This window comes from Salmo salar, chromosome 22 (genome assembly GCF_965601325.2).
Source record: "Salmo salar chromosome 22, fSalSal1, whole genome shotgun sequence".
Taxonomy (NCBI): Eukaryota; Metazoa; Chordata; class Actinopteri; order Salmoniformes; family Salmonidae; genus Salmo; species Salmo salar.
Genome location: NC_138312.1, coordinates 8,345,632 through 8,360,804, shown reverse-complemented (window position 1 = coordinate 8,360,804; position 15,173 = coordinate 8,345,632). Strand labels below are relative to the sequence as shown.

The 15,173-nt window shown below is 41.8% G+C and overlaps 1 protein-coding gene across 2 annotated transcripts in view; it reads left to right on the top strand.

Annotated features, from left to right (window-relative positions):
* LOC106582685 (copine-5) overlaps positions 1 to 15,173 on the top strand; it is a 197,548-nt gene that overhangs the window by 119,414 nt on the left and 62,961 nt on the right. For both annotated transcript variants that reach the window (XM_014165981.3, XM_014165982.3), the window contains one exon: positions 5,314 to 5,377. In XM_014165981.3, coding sequence (XP_014021456.1) covers positions 5,314 to 5,377 — 64 coding nt within the window. The remainder of the gene's footprint in view (positions 1 to 5,313; positions 5,378 to 15,173) is intronic.

Below are 15,173 nucleotides of genomic sequence, written 5' to 3'. Positions count from 1 at the left end.
AGATCTCTTTGTTTCTTGGGACCTAGAACAAGCATCTCTGTTTTGTCCGAGTTTAAAAGTAGAAAGTTTGCAGCCATCCACTTCTTTATGTCTGAAACACAGGCTTCTAGCGAGGGCAATTTTGGGGCTTCACCATGTTTCATTGAAATGTACAGCTGTGTGTCGTCCTCATAGCAGTGAAATTTAACATTATGTTTTCGAATGACATCCCCAAGAGGTAAAATATATAGTGAAAACAATAGTGGTCCTAAAACGGAACCTTGAGGAACACCGACATTTACAATTGATTTGTCAGAGGACAAACCATTCACAGAGACAAACTGATATCTTTCCGACAGATAAGATCTAAACCAGGCCAGAACTTGTCCATGTAGACCAATTTGGGTTTCCAATCTCTCCAAAAGAATGTGGTGATCGATGGTATCAAAAGCGGCACTAAGATCTAGGAGCACGAGGACAGATGCAGAGCCTCGGTCTGACGTCATTAAAAGGTCATTTACCACCTTCACAAGTGCAGTCTCAGTGCTATGATGGGGTCTAAAACCAGACTGAAGCGTTTCGTATACATTGTTTGTCTTCAGGAAGGCAGTGAGTTGCTGTGCAACAGCTTTTTCTAACATTTTTGAGAGGAATGGAAGATTCGATATAGGCCGATAGTTTTTTATAATTTCTGGATCAAGATTCGGCTTTTTCAAGAGAGGCTTTATTACTGCCACTTTTAGTGAGCTTGGTACACATCCGGTGGATAGAGAGCCGTTTATTATGTTCAACATAGGAGGGCCAAGCACAGGAAGCAGCTCTTTCAGTAGTTTAGTTGGAATAGGGTCCAGTATGCAGCTTGAGGGTTTGGAGGCCATGATTATTTTCATCATTGTGTCAAGAGATATAGTACTAAAACACTTTAGTATCTCCCTTGATCCTAGGTCCTGGCAGAGTTGTGTAGACTCAGGACAATGGAGCTTTGGAGGAATACCCAGATTTAAAGAGGAGTCTGTAATTTGCTTTCTAATGATCATGATCTTTTCCTCAAAGAAGTTCATAAATGTATTACTGCTGAAGTGAAAGCCATCCTCCATTTGCGAAGGCTGCTTTTTAGTTAGCTTTGCGACAGTATCAAAAAGAAATTTCGGATTGTTCTTATTTTCCTCAATTAAGTTGGAAAAATAGGATGATCGAGCAGCAGTGAGGGCTCTTCGATACTGCACGGTACTGTCTTTCCAAGCTAGTCGGAAGACTTCCAGTTTGGTGTGGCGCCATTTCCGTTCCAATTTTCTGGAAGCTTGCTTCAGAGCTCGTGTATTTTCTGTATACCAGGGAGCTAGTTTCTTATGACAGATGTTTTTAATTTTTAGGGGTGCAACTGCATCTAGGGTATTGCGCAAGGATAAATTGAGTTCCTCGGTTAGGTGGTTAACTGATTTTTGTCCTCTGACGTCATTGGGTAGGCAGAGGCAGTCTGGAAGGGCATCAAGGAATCTTTGGGTTGTCTGAGAATTTATAGCACGACTTTTAATGCTCCTTGGTTGGGGTCTGAGCAGATTATTTGTTGCAATTGCAAACGTAATAAAATGGTGGTCCGATAGTCCAGGATTATGAGGAAAAACATTAAGATCCACAACATTTATTCCATGGGACAAAACTAGGTCCAGAGTATGACTGTGGCAGTGAGTAGGTCCAGAAACATGTTGGACAAAACCCACTGAGTCGATGATGGCTCCGAAAGCCTTTTGGAGTGGGTCTGTGGACTTTTCCATGTGAATGTTAAAGTCACCAAAAATTTGAATATTATCTGCTATGACTACAAGATCCGATAGGAATTCAGGGAACTCAGTGAGGAACACTGCATATGGCCCAGGAGGCCTGTAAACAGTAGCTATAAAAAGTGAGTGAGTAGGCTGCATAGATTTCATGACTAGAAGCTCAAAAGACGAAAACGTCATTGTTTTTTTTTTTGTAAATTGAAATTTGCTATCGTAAATGTTAGCAACACCTCCGCCTTTGCCGGATGCACGGGGGGTATGGTCACTAGTGTAACCAGGGGGTGAGGCCTCATTTAACACAGTAAATTCATCAGGCTTAAGCCATGTTTCAGTCAGGCCAATCACATCAAGATTATTATCAGTGATTAGTTCATTGACTATAACTGCCTTGGAAGTGAGGGATCTAACATTAAGTAACCCAATTTTGAGATGTGAGGTATCACAATCTCTTTCAATAATGGCAGGAATTGTAGGAGGTCTTTATGCTAGTGAGATTGCTAAAGCGAACACCGCCATTTTTAATTTTGCCCAACCTAGATCGAGGCACAGACACGGTCTCAATGGGGAAAGCTGAGCTGACTACGCTGACTGTGCTAGTGGCAGACTCAAATCAAATCAAATCAAATTTATTTTTATATAGCCCTTCGTACATCAGCTGATATTCTCAAAGTGCTGTACAGAAACCCAGCCTAAAACCCCAAACAGCAAGCAAAGCATGTGAAAGAAGCACGGTGGCTAGGAAAAACTCCCTAGTTAAAACTCCCTAGAAAGGCCAAAAACCTAGGAAGAAACCTAGAGAGGAACCAGGCTATGAGGGGTGGCCAGTCCTCTTCTGGCTGTGCAGGGTGGATATTATAACAGAACATGGTCAAAATGTTAAAATGTTAAAATGTTCATAAATGACCAGCATGGTCAAATAATAATAATCATAGTAGTTGTTGAGGGTGCAACAAGCACGTCCGGTGAACAGGTCAGGGTTCCATAGCCGCAGGCAGAACAGTTGAAACTGGAGCAGCAGCACGGCCAGGTGGACTGGGGACAGCAAGGAGTCATCATACCAGGTAGTCCTGAGGCATGGTCCTAGGGCTCAGGTCCTCCGAGAGAAAGACAGAAAGAGAGAAAGAGAGAATTAGAGAGAGCATATTTAAATACACACAGGACACCGGATAAGACAAGAGAAATACTCCAGATACTCCACTAAGCTGGCAGGCTGGCTAACAGCCTGCTGCCTGGCCTGCACCCTATTTCATTGTGGAGCTAGAGGAGTTAGAGCCCTGTTTACCTTTCTTTCCTCTGTCAGGTCTATGCGGTTGTTCCTGAGGATCGCTAGCAATAGTGGATCATGTTAGGCTAACGTATTAGAAGTTGTGCCATAACAGTATTTGAATCATTGTGGAAGGCAGACCATACATAGAAGTTTAAACCTGGAGCCTGGCTCACAGTTCACGATGACTGGAATGCTGTCATCACAGTTCCTTGATTAGTGAGGATTAGGGAAGATTTATAGGAGTATTGTTCAACCTATTGTCCACTTTTCTCACATTCCAATATTTAATGGTTTGATCAATTGAATATGGCAAGTTTCAGGATGAATCAAACTACTGTATTTTTTATTAATCAATATATTTACTGTTTAGAGGCTCTCCAACCCTGTTTATGTGTGATTCATACATACTTTTCTAACCCTAAATAATCTACACGATCAGAGTATTTTAAAATCTACCCATTGGTGCTGAAAAGGAGACATATGTGTACGTACATCACAGGTTGTTGGTGGCACCTTAATTGGTGAGGACGAGCTCGTGGTAATGGCTGGAGCGGAGTCAGTGGAATGGTATCAAATACATCAAACAAATAGTTTCCATGTGTTTGATATCATTCCATTCACTCTGCTCCAGCCATTATTATGAACCGTCCTCCACTCAGCAGCCTCCACTGATTTACATGGCTTAATAAAATTAAAGGTACACCAAATTTAAAGGGATGGATTTAGATAAATGTACTGAAAACCCTATTGAATTAAAACACCACAATAAATTATTTTGGGCAGCAAGTGGGAGGGTTTTCAGAGTTGAATTCAATTTATTCAGCCCATGCAAGGAAATCCCATCTGCAAAGCCCATTACGTACCTACATAAGGTAAGTCTGAATACCAATCACTGAGAAGTGCGCATTTCCTTAGTCTGAATTGGGCCCTAAATGAATAAATAAATCCATTCCCTGACCCTCTCCTCTCATTGAGTGACCTGGCAGTGTAGCTCTGAAGGGATCCTTAGGGACCACTGCCTTTTTGTCCTCCAACCAGCACCAACGAGCTTCATGCTGGAACATCATCTTCACCATCTAGGAGGGAGGGGATATTGGGAGAGAAGTTGAGGCAAAGCGAGAGATGGATAAGGATATTGGGGAATGACACACACGCACACACACAAACCCTGCCCTGCCACCTCACCCATTCTCAGTCCTTGTCACATTGTTAAGCTACAGCCCCCTCCTCTCGTGACACACGTCCATTGATGAATGAGCAAATTAGCAGACATCCACGCCGGTGTCATTAAACTCTCTGGTCAAACAGAGAGACATCACACACACAAACGCACACTAAAGCACACACGCGCGCGCGCACACACACACACCACTTCCCTCTAGTGCATAATGAACAGCACAAACTAACAACTCACTTTAATGGCAGCTGTAACTCTCACGGCTGGGTTATTACAAAGGTCAGAGGAATTATGGGATATTGGAGAAGCAGCCTGTAGTGTCTGGTAGAGGCACGATGGATCCATGATGGGTTTTAATGAGGGCTGGTCCGAGGCTCTTATACACACAGTCGCTAGAGAGAGGGGGGAGGGGAGAAAGACAGAGAGAGAGAGAAAGTGAGAGAAAAACAAAGAGAGCGTGAGAAATCAGAAGGTGCTTTTCACTCAGCCTCAGGTGTTTCTCCACCTCTCCTCTCCTCTCTGTCTGTCATCTTCCTAAGTTATCCTCTCGCTCTCTCTCCATCTCTCTCTTTCTATATTACCATATTTGGCTGGTGGCGGCTTTGTTCACTGATCTGTAAAACTGTAAAAACTGAAATTATGACATTCATAACACGCTCGTTGGAGGGCATTAGAATAAAACGAATCATATGGATCATAACATTAATCTGTCCAGTTATTATGTCTCCTAAACGGAGAGAAAGAACAGCTGCAGGCACTGCTGAAGGGTGGCAGATGGTGTTTAAAAAGAGAGGTAGAGAGGAGAACTCTATCCAGCACCACGGACAACAACTCTCAACCTTGCGCTCTGGTTGGGTTCAGCACCATGGACAGAGTAGCGTGCCGATTCTGGCACATGCAAATCAGTGTCTCATTCTGACCTGGACAACCAGGTGTGTTTCATCTCGAGGTAATTGACATTTCCTGATTAATATGTGCCAACAGATCCAGACACTCTGGCCCTGGAGGACTGGAACTTGGCACCTCTACTGTACAGACACCTCTACACCTGCACCTGGCTAAACGTAACCATGTGTTGTCCTCTCTCTTTCTTTCTCTGTTTTCTACAGGGGGATAGCTGGGAAGAAATGTGGCAGCATAATTCTATCTGCAGAGGAGCTGGGAAACTGTAGAGTAAGTAGAGCTACTATTATCTTATGACAATACTATCACTAAAAAGTAGACTGTAGACTGTGAGCACCACTACCTTCTGATATTCCTTTTGACTGCCTTGTCACTACTACAACTTAAGCATAATTCTCCAATAACTGTTACCTGTCACTGTATATCTTTATACTGTACTGTATGTAACTGCAGAGAAAGCACAAATCTACCTTCTTAGATTACCATCACTGTTACGGCACAGAATATCATATAAATATCATAGCACTGCTGCTTACTCTTACAACTGCCTATACCCCTCAAATTCAAATCTGGACCTTGAAGCCAGTCCCACTGCTTTTTTTCATTGTTTACATCTAAATTAGGGACTGATTTAGACCTGGGACACCAGGTGGGTGCAATTATATTTGTCAGTTAGAACAGCAAACCAGCAGTACTCCAGACCTTGTAGGAGGGTAAGATTGGAATACCCTAGACTAATCATATCATTGCTTATAGCTGATTTATAACGGAGATATTACCGCTTATCATTGCTTCTAAGACATCCTTAATAGCTCATCATGTTGACACTGTATTCAGTGTTAGTCTGTTACTGCCCGACTGTCTGATTGTAGATACAGTGTGAATAAGGTTTCTAGCTACAGTACTCACTTTAGATGTATGCAGAAAGTTATAGTTGACTTGAGGCCAAAATGTTCAGACAGATTTCACAGATCAGAATGATGGAATACATACATATCCTTGGGTCCTTGGGTCTACGGGTCACAAAGTGAAGCACTTACTTATTTAAGCACATGGGATCCATAAAGGAGACAAACGGGACATACAGCACAGAACATCCTTGGAGTTGTCTGGGAGACTTTCAAACTAGCTGAAAGACAGTTGATGTTTATAACCTTTATAAGCGTTTAGTGAAGCAACAAAGGATGTAGTGTCCCTGTTCAGCTATTAGAATGGGATGGGGCTGATTTATCCGTATACACAGATTCACATTCTCTTAAGCTTACCGTATGCTTCCCAGTCACACAAAACAAATTCTTGAGGCAAGTCAAAGTTCGGTAGCCGAAGTCTACGCCCCTTCGTAGGTGATTGGTCAACAGTATTACACCTTTTAGGAGTGGGAACATGAAGTGTTTGTTGTCATGGAGTGAGAGACGACTAGTTTTCAAGCACATTTTTTCACTTGAGAAATACTGCGAAATACTGCACCAAACATCATAGTTAGATTTGTAAGTCGCTCTGGATAAGAGCGTCTGCTAAATGACTTAAATGTAAATGTAAATTAAGACTAAGACCTCTTCGGCCACAATGTCAAAATACATGACAGAGTTCCTGATACATCTTTGATTAATTTAGTCTTTTGAGGAATTGTTTCTGGCTATGTTGTTGCTACGGTGGCCCAAGAGGTACAAACAACAGTAATATTGCAGTTTTTTTCTCATTTTTCAAGCGAATGTCTTCAGGGAGTATGCGAGCACAGACGTTCGCTTGGCTGAGTTCTGCTAGGTGCCTACCGAACCGATGTATGCGGCCACCTTTACCCTAATAGTGGACACAACTGAATGCATTTAAGCGAAATGTGTATTCCGCATTTAACCCAACCTCTTTGAATCAGAGAGGTGTGGGGGCAGCCTTAATTGACATCCATGTCATTGGCACCTTGGGAGCAGGTGTTGTTGGGGGGTTAACTGCCTTGCTCAAGGGCAGAAAGACAGATTGTTCCACCTTGCCGGCTCGGGGATTCCAACCAGCGACCCTTCGGTTACTGGCCCAACGCTCTTAACCACCTAGGCTAGTTGTCACTGTAGCCTTGGACGTGTGTGATATATCAGTGGAACGGTGTGTATCTAATGAAATGACACAGTGAGATGATGAGAGGAGGCTGAATGGTCCCCTTGGCTCTCCTATCTCTTCTGGCTGTCCTCAGCTTCTACAGGCTCTCCACTGGGCTCCACTGAGCTATGGCACGACAGATTATATCTATGTGATATCTAAGCTCTGTCATCTCTAGGCTCTGTAATCTTTGTCATTTATATGGCTCTCAGTACTAGGCTAGATCTGACACTGATGTGAGAGACATATAGAGACAGACAGAGAAAGAGGAGCGGTAGGGAGGGAGAGAGGAGAAGAAGAGAAATAGATGGGGGAGAGGATAGGGAAATAAATACAGAGAAGGGACATAGAGAGAAACATACAGGGAGAGATGGAGAGAGAGAGAGAGACAAAGAGAAAGCGAGAAGAAATGACAGACCGAGATGAAGGAATCAATAGTGGATTATATTGATGCTTTGTGCAGCTCTGGCTGTAATAAAAGCTGCTACAGCTAATCGTAATGTGTGACTAAATGGGCTTTAATTAAAACCCAGCCGTCTGACTGACCTTGTATCAAACTGACTGGGGGACAATAACGTTACAGTACAGCTGTTAAAAGGACCAGTAGACTAGTCACTGACTAGCAATATGTACAGTAACAAAGCCGGTACAGTGAGAGAGACCACACACACACTCACGTACACAAACACAGCAATGCATGCACACACACTCTCCAAACACACACATTTACAAACATATGCACAATATACATACCCCCTATAGTAACCCCATGTGGCACCAAACAAACTAACACAGGGATTTCTTATCATGTTTCTCTCATCCTTCTCTCCTCCTTCCCCAGCCTCTTCCTTCAACAGGGGCTCTAAATGAACCACAATGTCTTTCTATATTCTCTCTCTCTATTTCTCTCTCACTCTGGTCCATGTGTCTTTCATGCCTCCCTCCATTAAAGCAGCAGATATAGAACTAGCAGAGGACTTGCATCCCTTCTGTCCTTCCTGCCTATCTCTCCTTGCATTCCAACTTACCACCACCACCCACCCTGTTCCCTTATTTCTCTAAAAAGCCTATATTCATTCCCTTCTCTCTCCTCTACACCACCACCACCACCCACCCTGTCCCCTTCTTTTTCTACCAACCCTTTCTTCATTCATCACCACCACCCTGCTGCCTTCTACATTACCAAACCTTTCTTCATCCCATTCCCTCTCCTCTTCACCACCACAGACATGACATTAAGATACCCAGCATTCACAATACCAAGCTTTTCAGATCTCACTCTCTCCGTCATTCTCCTCTACCTCCTGTGTGTTCACCCCCCTTGGCATTTGTCCTATTTTGTTGCCTTACAACCTAGAATTCAAATTTTGTTTTGGGGGGGGGGGTTATAATTTAATTTACACAACATGCCTACCACTTTGAAGATGCAAAATATTTTTTATTGTGAAACAAACAAATAAGACAAAAAACTGAAATGACTCCCCCCCCAAGTCAATACTTTGTAGAGCCACCTTTTGCAGCAATTACAGCTGCAAGTCTCTTGGGGTATGTCTCTAAAAGCTTGGCACATCAGGCCACTGGGATTTCTGCCCATTCTTCAAGGCAAAACTGCTCCAGCTCCTTCAAGTTGGATGGGTTCCGCTGGTGTTCAGCAATCTTTAAGTCATACCACAGATCCTCAATTGGATTGAGGTCTCGGCTTTGACTATGCCATTCCAAGACATTTAAATGTTTCCCCTTAAACCACTCGAGCGTTGCTTTAGCAGTATGCTTAGGGTCATTGTCCTGCTGGAAGGTGAACCTCTGTCCCAGTCTCAAATCTCTGGAAGACTGAAACAGGTTTCCCTCAAGAATTTCCCTGTATTTAGCGCCATCCATCAATCCTTAAATTCTGACCAGTTTCCCAGTCCCTGCCGATGAAAAACATTCCCACAGCATGATGCTGCCACCACCATGCTTCACTGTGGGGATAGTATTCTTGGGGTGATGAAAGGTGTTGGGTTTGCGCCAGACATAGCGTTTTCCTTGATGGCCAAAAAGCTCAATTTTTGTCTCACCTGACCAGAGTACCTTCTTCCATATATTTGGGGAGTCTCCCACATGCCTTTATTTTTTTCTTTAAGCAATTGCTTTTTTCTGGCCACTTTTCTGTAAAGCCCAGCTCTGTGGAGTGTATGGCTTAAAGTGGTCCTATGGCCAGATACTCCAATCTCCAATGTGGAGCTTTGCAGCTCCTTCAGGGTTATCTTTGGTCTCTTTGTTGCCTCTCTGATTAATGCCCTCCTTGCCTGGTCTGTGAGTTTTGGTGGGCGGCCCTCTCTTGGCAGGTTTGTTGTGGTGCCATATTCTTTAAAAAAATGTATCACGGATTTAATGGTGCTCTGTGGGATGTTCATAGTTTTGGATATTTTTTTATAACCCAACTCTGATCTGTACTTCTCCACAACTTTGACCCTGACCTGTTTGGAGAGCTCATTGGTCTTCATGGTGCCACTTGCTTGGTGGTGCCCCTTGCTTAGTGGTGTTGCAGACTCGGGTCTTTCAGAACAGGTGTATATATACACTGAGATCATGTGACAGATCATGTGACACTTAAATAAAGTCCACTTGTGCTCAATCTAACTAATTATGTGACTTCTGAAGGTAATTGGTGGCTCCAGATCTTATTTAGGGGCTTCATAGCAAAGGGGGTGAATACATATGCACACACCACTTTTCCATTTTTTATTTTTTATAATTTTAAAGTTATAAAGTTATTTTTTGAATTTCACTTCACCAATTTGGATTATTGTGTGCATGGCCATTACATGAAATCCAAATAAATATCAATTTAAATTACAGGTTGTAATGCAACAAAATAGGAAAAACGCAAAAGGGGATGAATATTTTTTCAAGGCACTGTACGTGTCATGGAAGTGTCACAGCTCCTTAATGAGGCTGCAACAGCCATAGAGATCCTACTAAATTACTAGAGGGCTATGGCATAAACCCTAAAAGTTCCAGAATGGGCAGAAAATGACAGAAACTGTTTTGTGGTCAGGGATAAATCCAACCCGGTGCTGCCAACTCTCACACATTGGCCGTGAGACACACACATTTGACCATCTTGTCACACTCTCAATGCATACCTCATATCTCACACATTGAAAAGTACTGCTTTTATTTTTCTAATTAGTCCATTGTATTGTCTGCGCATTCTTTTCAACTGTGCTCCAAATCGTTTTGAAGTTCGAGCGTCTGCGCCTACAATTGTACATCACATGCAGAGCCTCTATCATTGTCGTGTCTTGCCACAGCACTGTTTTTTGTACAATGTTGGCAACAAAATTAGGTTGATGTTACTCCCGTCCCTATTGCAGAATGCAGCCTTTTGACAGCATGTACTAAAGTCGATTTAATCCACACTTGCATTAGTCCCCTTGTTTGTTGATTGGCATTTAGGCTGTGACAATGAAAAGCCAGCAGACAGACCTACAGTATGTTTTAGCAGGGAAGTTTGGTAGGGTGACTTGATTTGTAACTATTAAAATAATTTTGTCAAACATTGTAAACCCAAAATTGTACGTTTTATTCTAGAAAATAATTGAGTTAGGGTGTGAGGGCAGATTTATGGCATCTTGTCTTCAAGAGATTTTTATTATCTATTTACTTTATTTAGCCTGATCAGAGGAACAACTCTCATTCTTAACAATGGGCTAAAATATAGGGTAGTTACTGTGCTTGGCAGCAAGAAAACTACTGTTATTCACCACACTTATTTTATTATTACACTTCTTCCCAATTTTGCCCATGTAATCACATATTTGAAATCTGACATGCCTCCTTGTGTCTTTTGAAAATGAGTTATACGAGGCGACGTATTTTTGCAGTGATTCATGGAATGTTTTAAATAAGTCATAGAAATAAGCAATGGACATGAAATGCTCCAGGAATCAAAAATACATTGTGATTTTACTATTGTGCACATGCTAGGCAGAGATGGTAGGGGGACTCAACTCATAAACGCATCATATTTTTTCCTATGTAGAGTAAGATCATGGCCAGGATCTTCAACTAGTAGGAATAAACCACCTGAATACTGATATTCATTCCATTTTTCTTCAAGGTTGGGTGATTTATGTGAAATTAGCCCTGTTTTAAATTTGCGACATTGCCCAAATTACAAAATGTTTGTGTCCTTACCTTGAAAGCAGTCTATGGACAAGGAGACTGCGATCTATGAATTAGTTACCGACTGCCCTCAACCATTAATATTAAAAGATCCTGTGCAGAGCCTTGCTTTAGTGATAACACAACAAGGCTCAATCCCTGCTTCCAACCTTCCACTGTTTCTAGCATTTCCCTGTCTCCCGATCTCATTACTATCTGAATAAAGTGTCAAACCACCTAAAAAAATATTTAAAATATTAGCATACTTTAAATGTAATGCCCCCCCAAAAATCTCAAAGTAACAAAGTCATCAAATTTTGAGTGTTCATTTAATGTAAGGCATCGTGAATACACCTGTCCTGTGTTTTATTTATTTATTATCATAAAAAAAAATGTTTTACCCTGGCCTAAGCCATGTCAAAACACGTAGAATTGCAAGAAATTAGCTTTAAAAAAGTAAAATAGTCCTGGGGGGGGGGGACGTCAAGTCCAGCAGTTGTGTCATGGAATGAAATTCACATAGAAAATCTCACTCCAAACATTCTTCAAAAGTTGGCAGCCCTGAAAACCAGTCTAATAGGCCTCTCTCTCATTTACAGGTTGGAACATCTGTTTTTTGGGAAAGTAAGGGAATTTTTTTTCAATAGAAATGGCGCAAACCAAGAGCAAGTCCTGTTGTAGCGTACCTCTTTGTTCAAATTCGGCTCGCACTTTGAAGTCAACCCGGGATGGGCTGGCCTTGGTTGGCTAGCTCACATTGTGTTTCCACTGTCTCCAGAATATAGAAATTATTTCATTTTGCTAGCTAGCCAATGTGGCTATAAAAACAGCTTTAGCTTAGTTTCGAAGAAAGACCTTTTGTTTATGTTTTACTGGAGAATTACTTTTTATGTACCAGTAGCAAATATTTGTATAACTGGCTCCTTGTTCTATTTGTTGCCTGTAATGTGAAGCAGCTGCCATGACTGCAGCAACGAAAAAACGGAAAAGGTTATTCCCAGAAAGTCCCCTGCAATTTGTCTAAATCCTATCATAAACTGATTTCAGCCAGTGTATGTATGTCTGGGGATTGACTGCATTGTTTGAATGTGATGTTGGTAATCATTCCTCTAAAACGTCTAGCTAGCTAGCTAACAAACGTACAGTGCAGATAATCTTCAAATTCATTGTTTTACACAATATCTTAATCACAGCACTGGCAAACCATGGTTGACCAACTCCTTTACCAAAATGGCTGACCTTTTATACCATCATACAGTAGATATGGCAAAGATGTCAATGGAAAGCAGACTCTGGGGGATTGCAGAAGGATGCGGGATTGGCGCACATTCAACAAATCTGATCTGTGGATATTCGTCAAATACGTCATGCCTTACAGTACCAGTCAAAAGTTTGGACACACCTACTCATTCACGGGTTTTTCTTAATTTTTTACTATTTTCTACATTGTAGAATAATAGTGAAGACATCAAAACTATGAAATAACACATATGGAATCATGTAGTAACCAAAAAAGTGTTAAACAAATTAAACTATATTTTATATTTGAGATTCTTAAAAGTAGCCTTGATGACAGCTTTGCACACTCTTGGCATTCTCTCAACCAGCTTCATGAGGAATGCTTTTCCAATAGTCTTGAAGGAGTTCCCACATATGCTGAGTTGAGCACTTGTTGGCTGCTTTTCCTTCCCTATGTGGTCCAACGCAACCCAAACCATCTCAATTGGGTTGAGGTGAGGTGATTGTGGAGGCCAGGTCATCTGATGCAGCAATCCATCTCATTGGTCAAATAGCCCTTACACAGCCTGGAGGTGTGTTTTGGGTCATTGTCCTGTTGAAAACAAATGATAGTCCCACTAAGGGCAAACCAGATGTTTTTTGGGGTTTACTACATGATTCCATATGTGTTGTTTCATAGTTTTGATATCTTCACTATTATTATAATATGCAGAAAATAGTAAAAATAAAGAAAAACCCTTGAATGAGTAGGTGTGTCCAAACTTTTGACCAACCTTAGTGATATCATTCCCATTTGGAACAATGTTAAACTAAGGCGCTAATGCTATCCTGACATTGATCCAAATGGGAGTGCTGTTGCGCTAACACTGACCAACACTAGCACTAGTTTAAACATTGTTCCCAATGAGAATGCAAAGGCGCTAATGCTAGTCTGAGTTAGTAGCCGGACATTGCTAGTTCTCAGTGCTCCCTCCACCAAAGAATGGTACCTGTATTCAACAATCTAAGATGGTGTCTCTGTTGCCCTGAGTGACCTTCCAAATTCCCTTTTCAACTGTATTACTGCTGATCTGAAAAAACAAAGCACTATGAACAAAAATAAGCAGTATAGTGGGTATGGAGATGACAGAGGAGCTAGAGGGAGTGGTGACCATGTTAAGTCAAACCATAGAAGTAGAATGTATAGACAATGTGAAAATCCGTTCTCTTATATTTATTTTAGAATGGACTGAGTCGATTTTAATCGCTCCATAGGGAAGATACAGACTCCGTCCCAAATGGCACCCTATTCTGTAGATAATGCATAAAACATCTTATGTACATTTTCCCCTTTTTCCATTAACATGTCCTTACATTTAAAGCAGTTGCACAAAGCATAATAAGGTAAAATGTATCCTTAAATTAAGTGAAAAGGTAATGGTGCCCATGAGGTCCCTTGAGTGCTTAATTCAGTATGAATATCAATCTAAACAGCATTTCTGTGGTGGTGAATGTTGCTTTCCTCTGCCCTGTTTACAGAAGTAAAACATGTACCACTTACATAGTTAAATAATGGAAGATGCACAATAATGGCTTCAAAGCTATTTGGCTTGCTAGCTAGCTACTCTGTGTAATCTAGTTTGTCGAGCTAGAAAGGATTAGAAACAAGTTGAGAAAAAAGTAACTAAAAGAAAAGTGTTTTATTATCATCTGAAACAATTCACTTCTCCTGTCTTGAATATAGAAGTTCTATTTTGCGGTCTCCCAGAATAAATGCGATCTCTTTGACGAGGCGTTCAATGTTGCCAACTATTCCTCAGTCAGCATCGCTATTGGCGCCTTGATTTGTTGCTAGAAGTCGCTAGATGACGTTTTGCCATTGCCATGACAATGTCACACCACCAATTTGTCTTGCTGCGGCACAGCTGCAGTACCCGTCATAGCGTTTTTGTCCCATCTCCCACCCCCTCCACTCATGCTGTGACATTGCTGTGACTTCGCTGTGACTTCTGTTGCAGACAGCTTTTCCCACGCTCGTTCGCGGCAGAATTCAGTGGGAAAAGTCGCTAAATGCTATCAGAAACATACAAACCCTTGGTGTCAAAACTCCCCAAAGGCAGCCTGAGAAGTAGCGGAATTTGTCACTAGGTTCTTTTACAGTATGTACAGTAAACATATACAGTACAGTAAGTACAGTTTTCCTTATCTAAATGTTGCAGAGAATGTCCTCTTTCAGATGCTCTTTTCCCAGGGTTGATAAAAGATAGAGCCAAATGTTTGATGCATGTAAATAGTCACAAATCCTCCAGATCGTCGGTGTCCGAAGTCGTAAATCATAATTTGTCAAAATCAGTTTTAGCTCAACTTCAGATCAGTGTTGCTCAGCCTCTGATCAGCATGGTTGCCCCATTCCTGTGCAGCAAGGGTAACCGATGTGAAATGGCTAGTTAGTTAGCGGTGGTGCGCGCTAATAGCGTTTCAATCGGGTGACGTCACTCGCTCTGAGACCTGAAGTAGTTGTTCCCCTTACTGTGCAAGGGCCACGGATTTTGTGGCGCGATGGGTAACGATGCTTCGTGGGGTGTCAGTTGTTGATGTGTACAGAGGG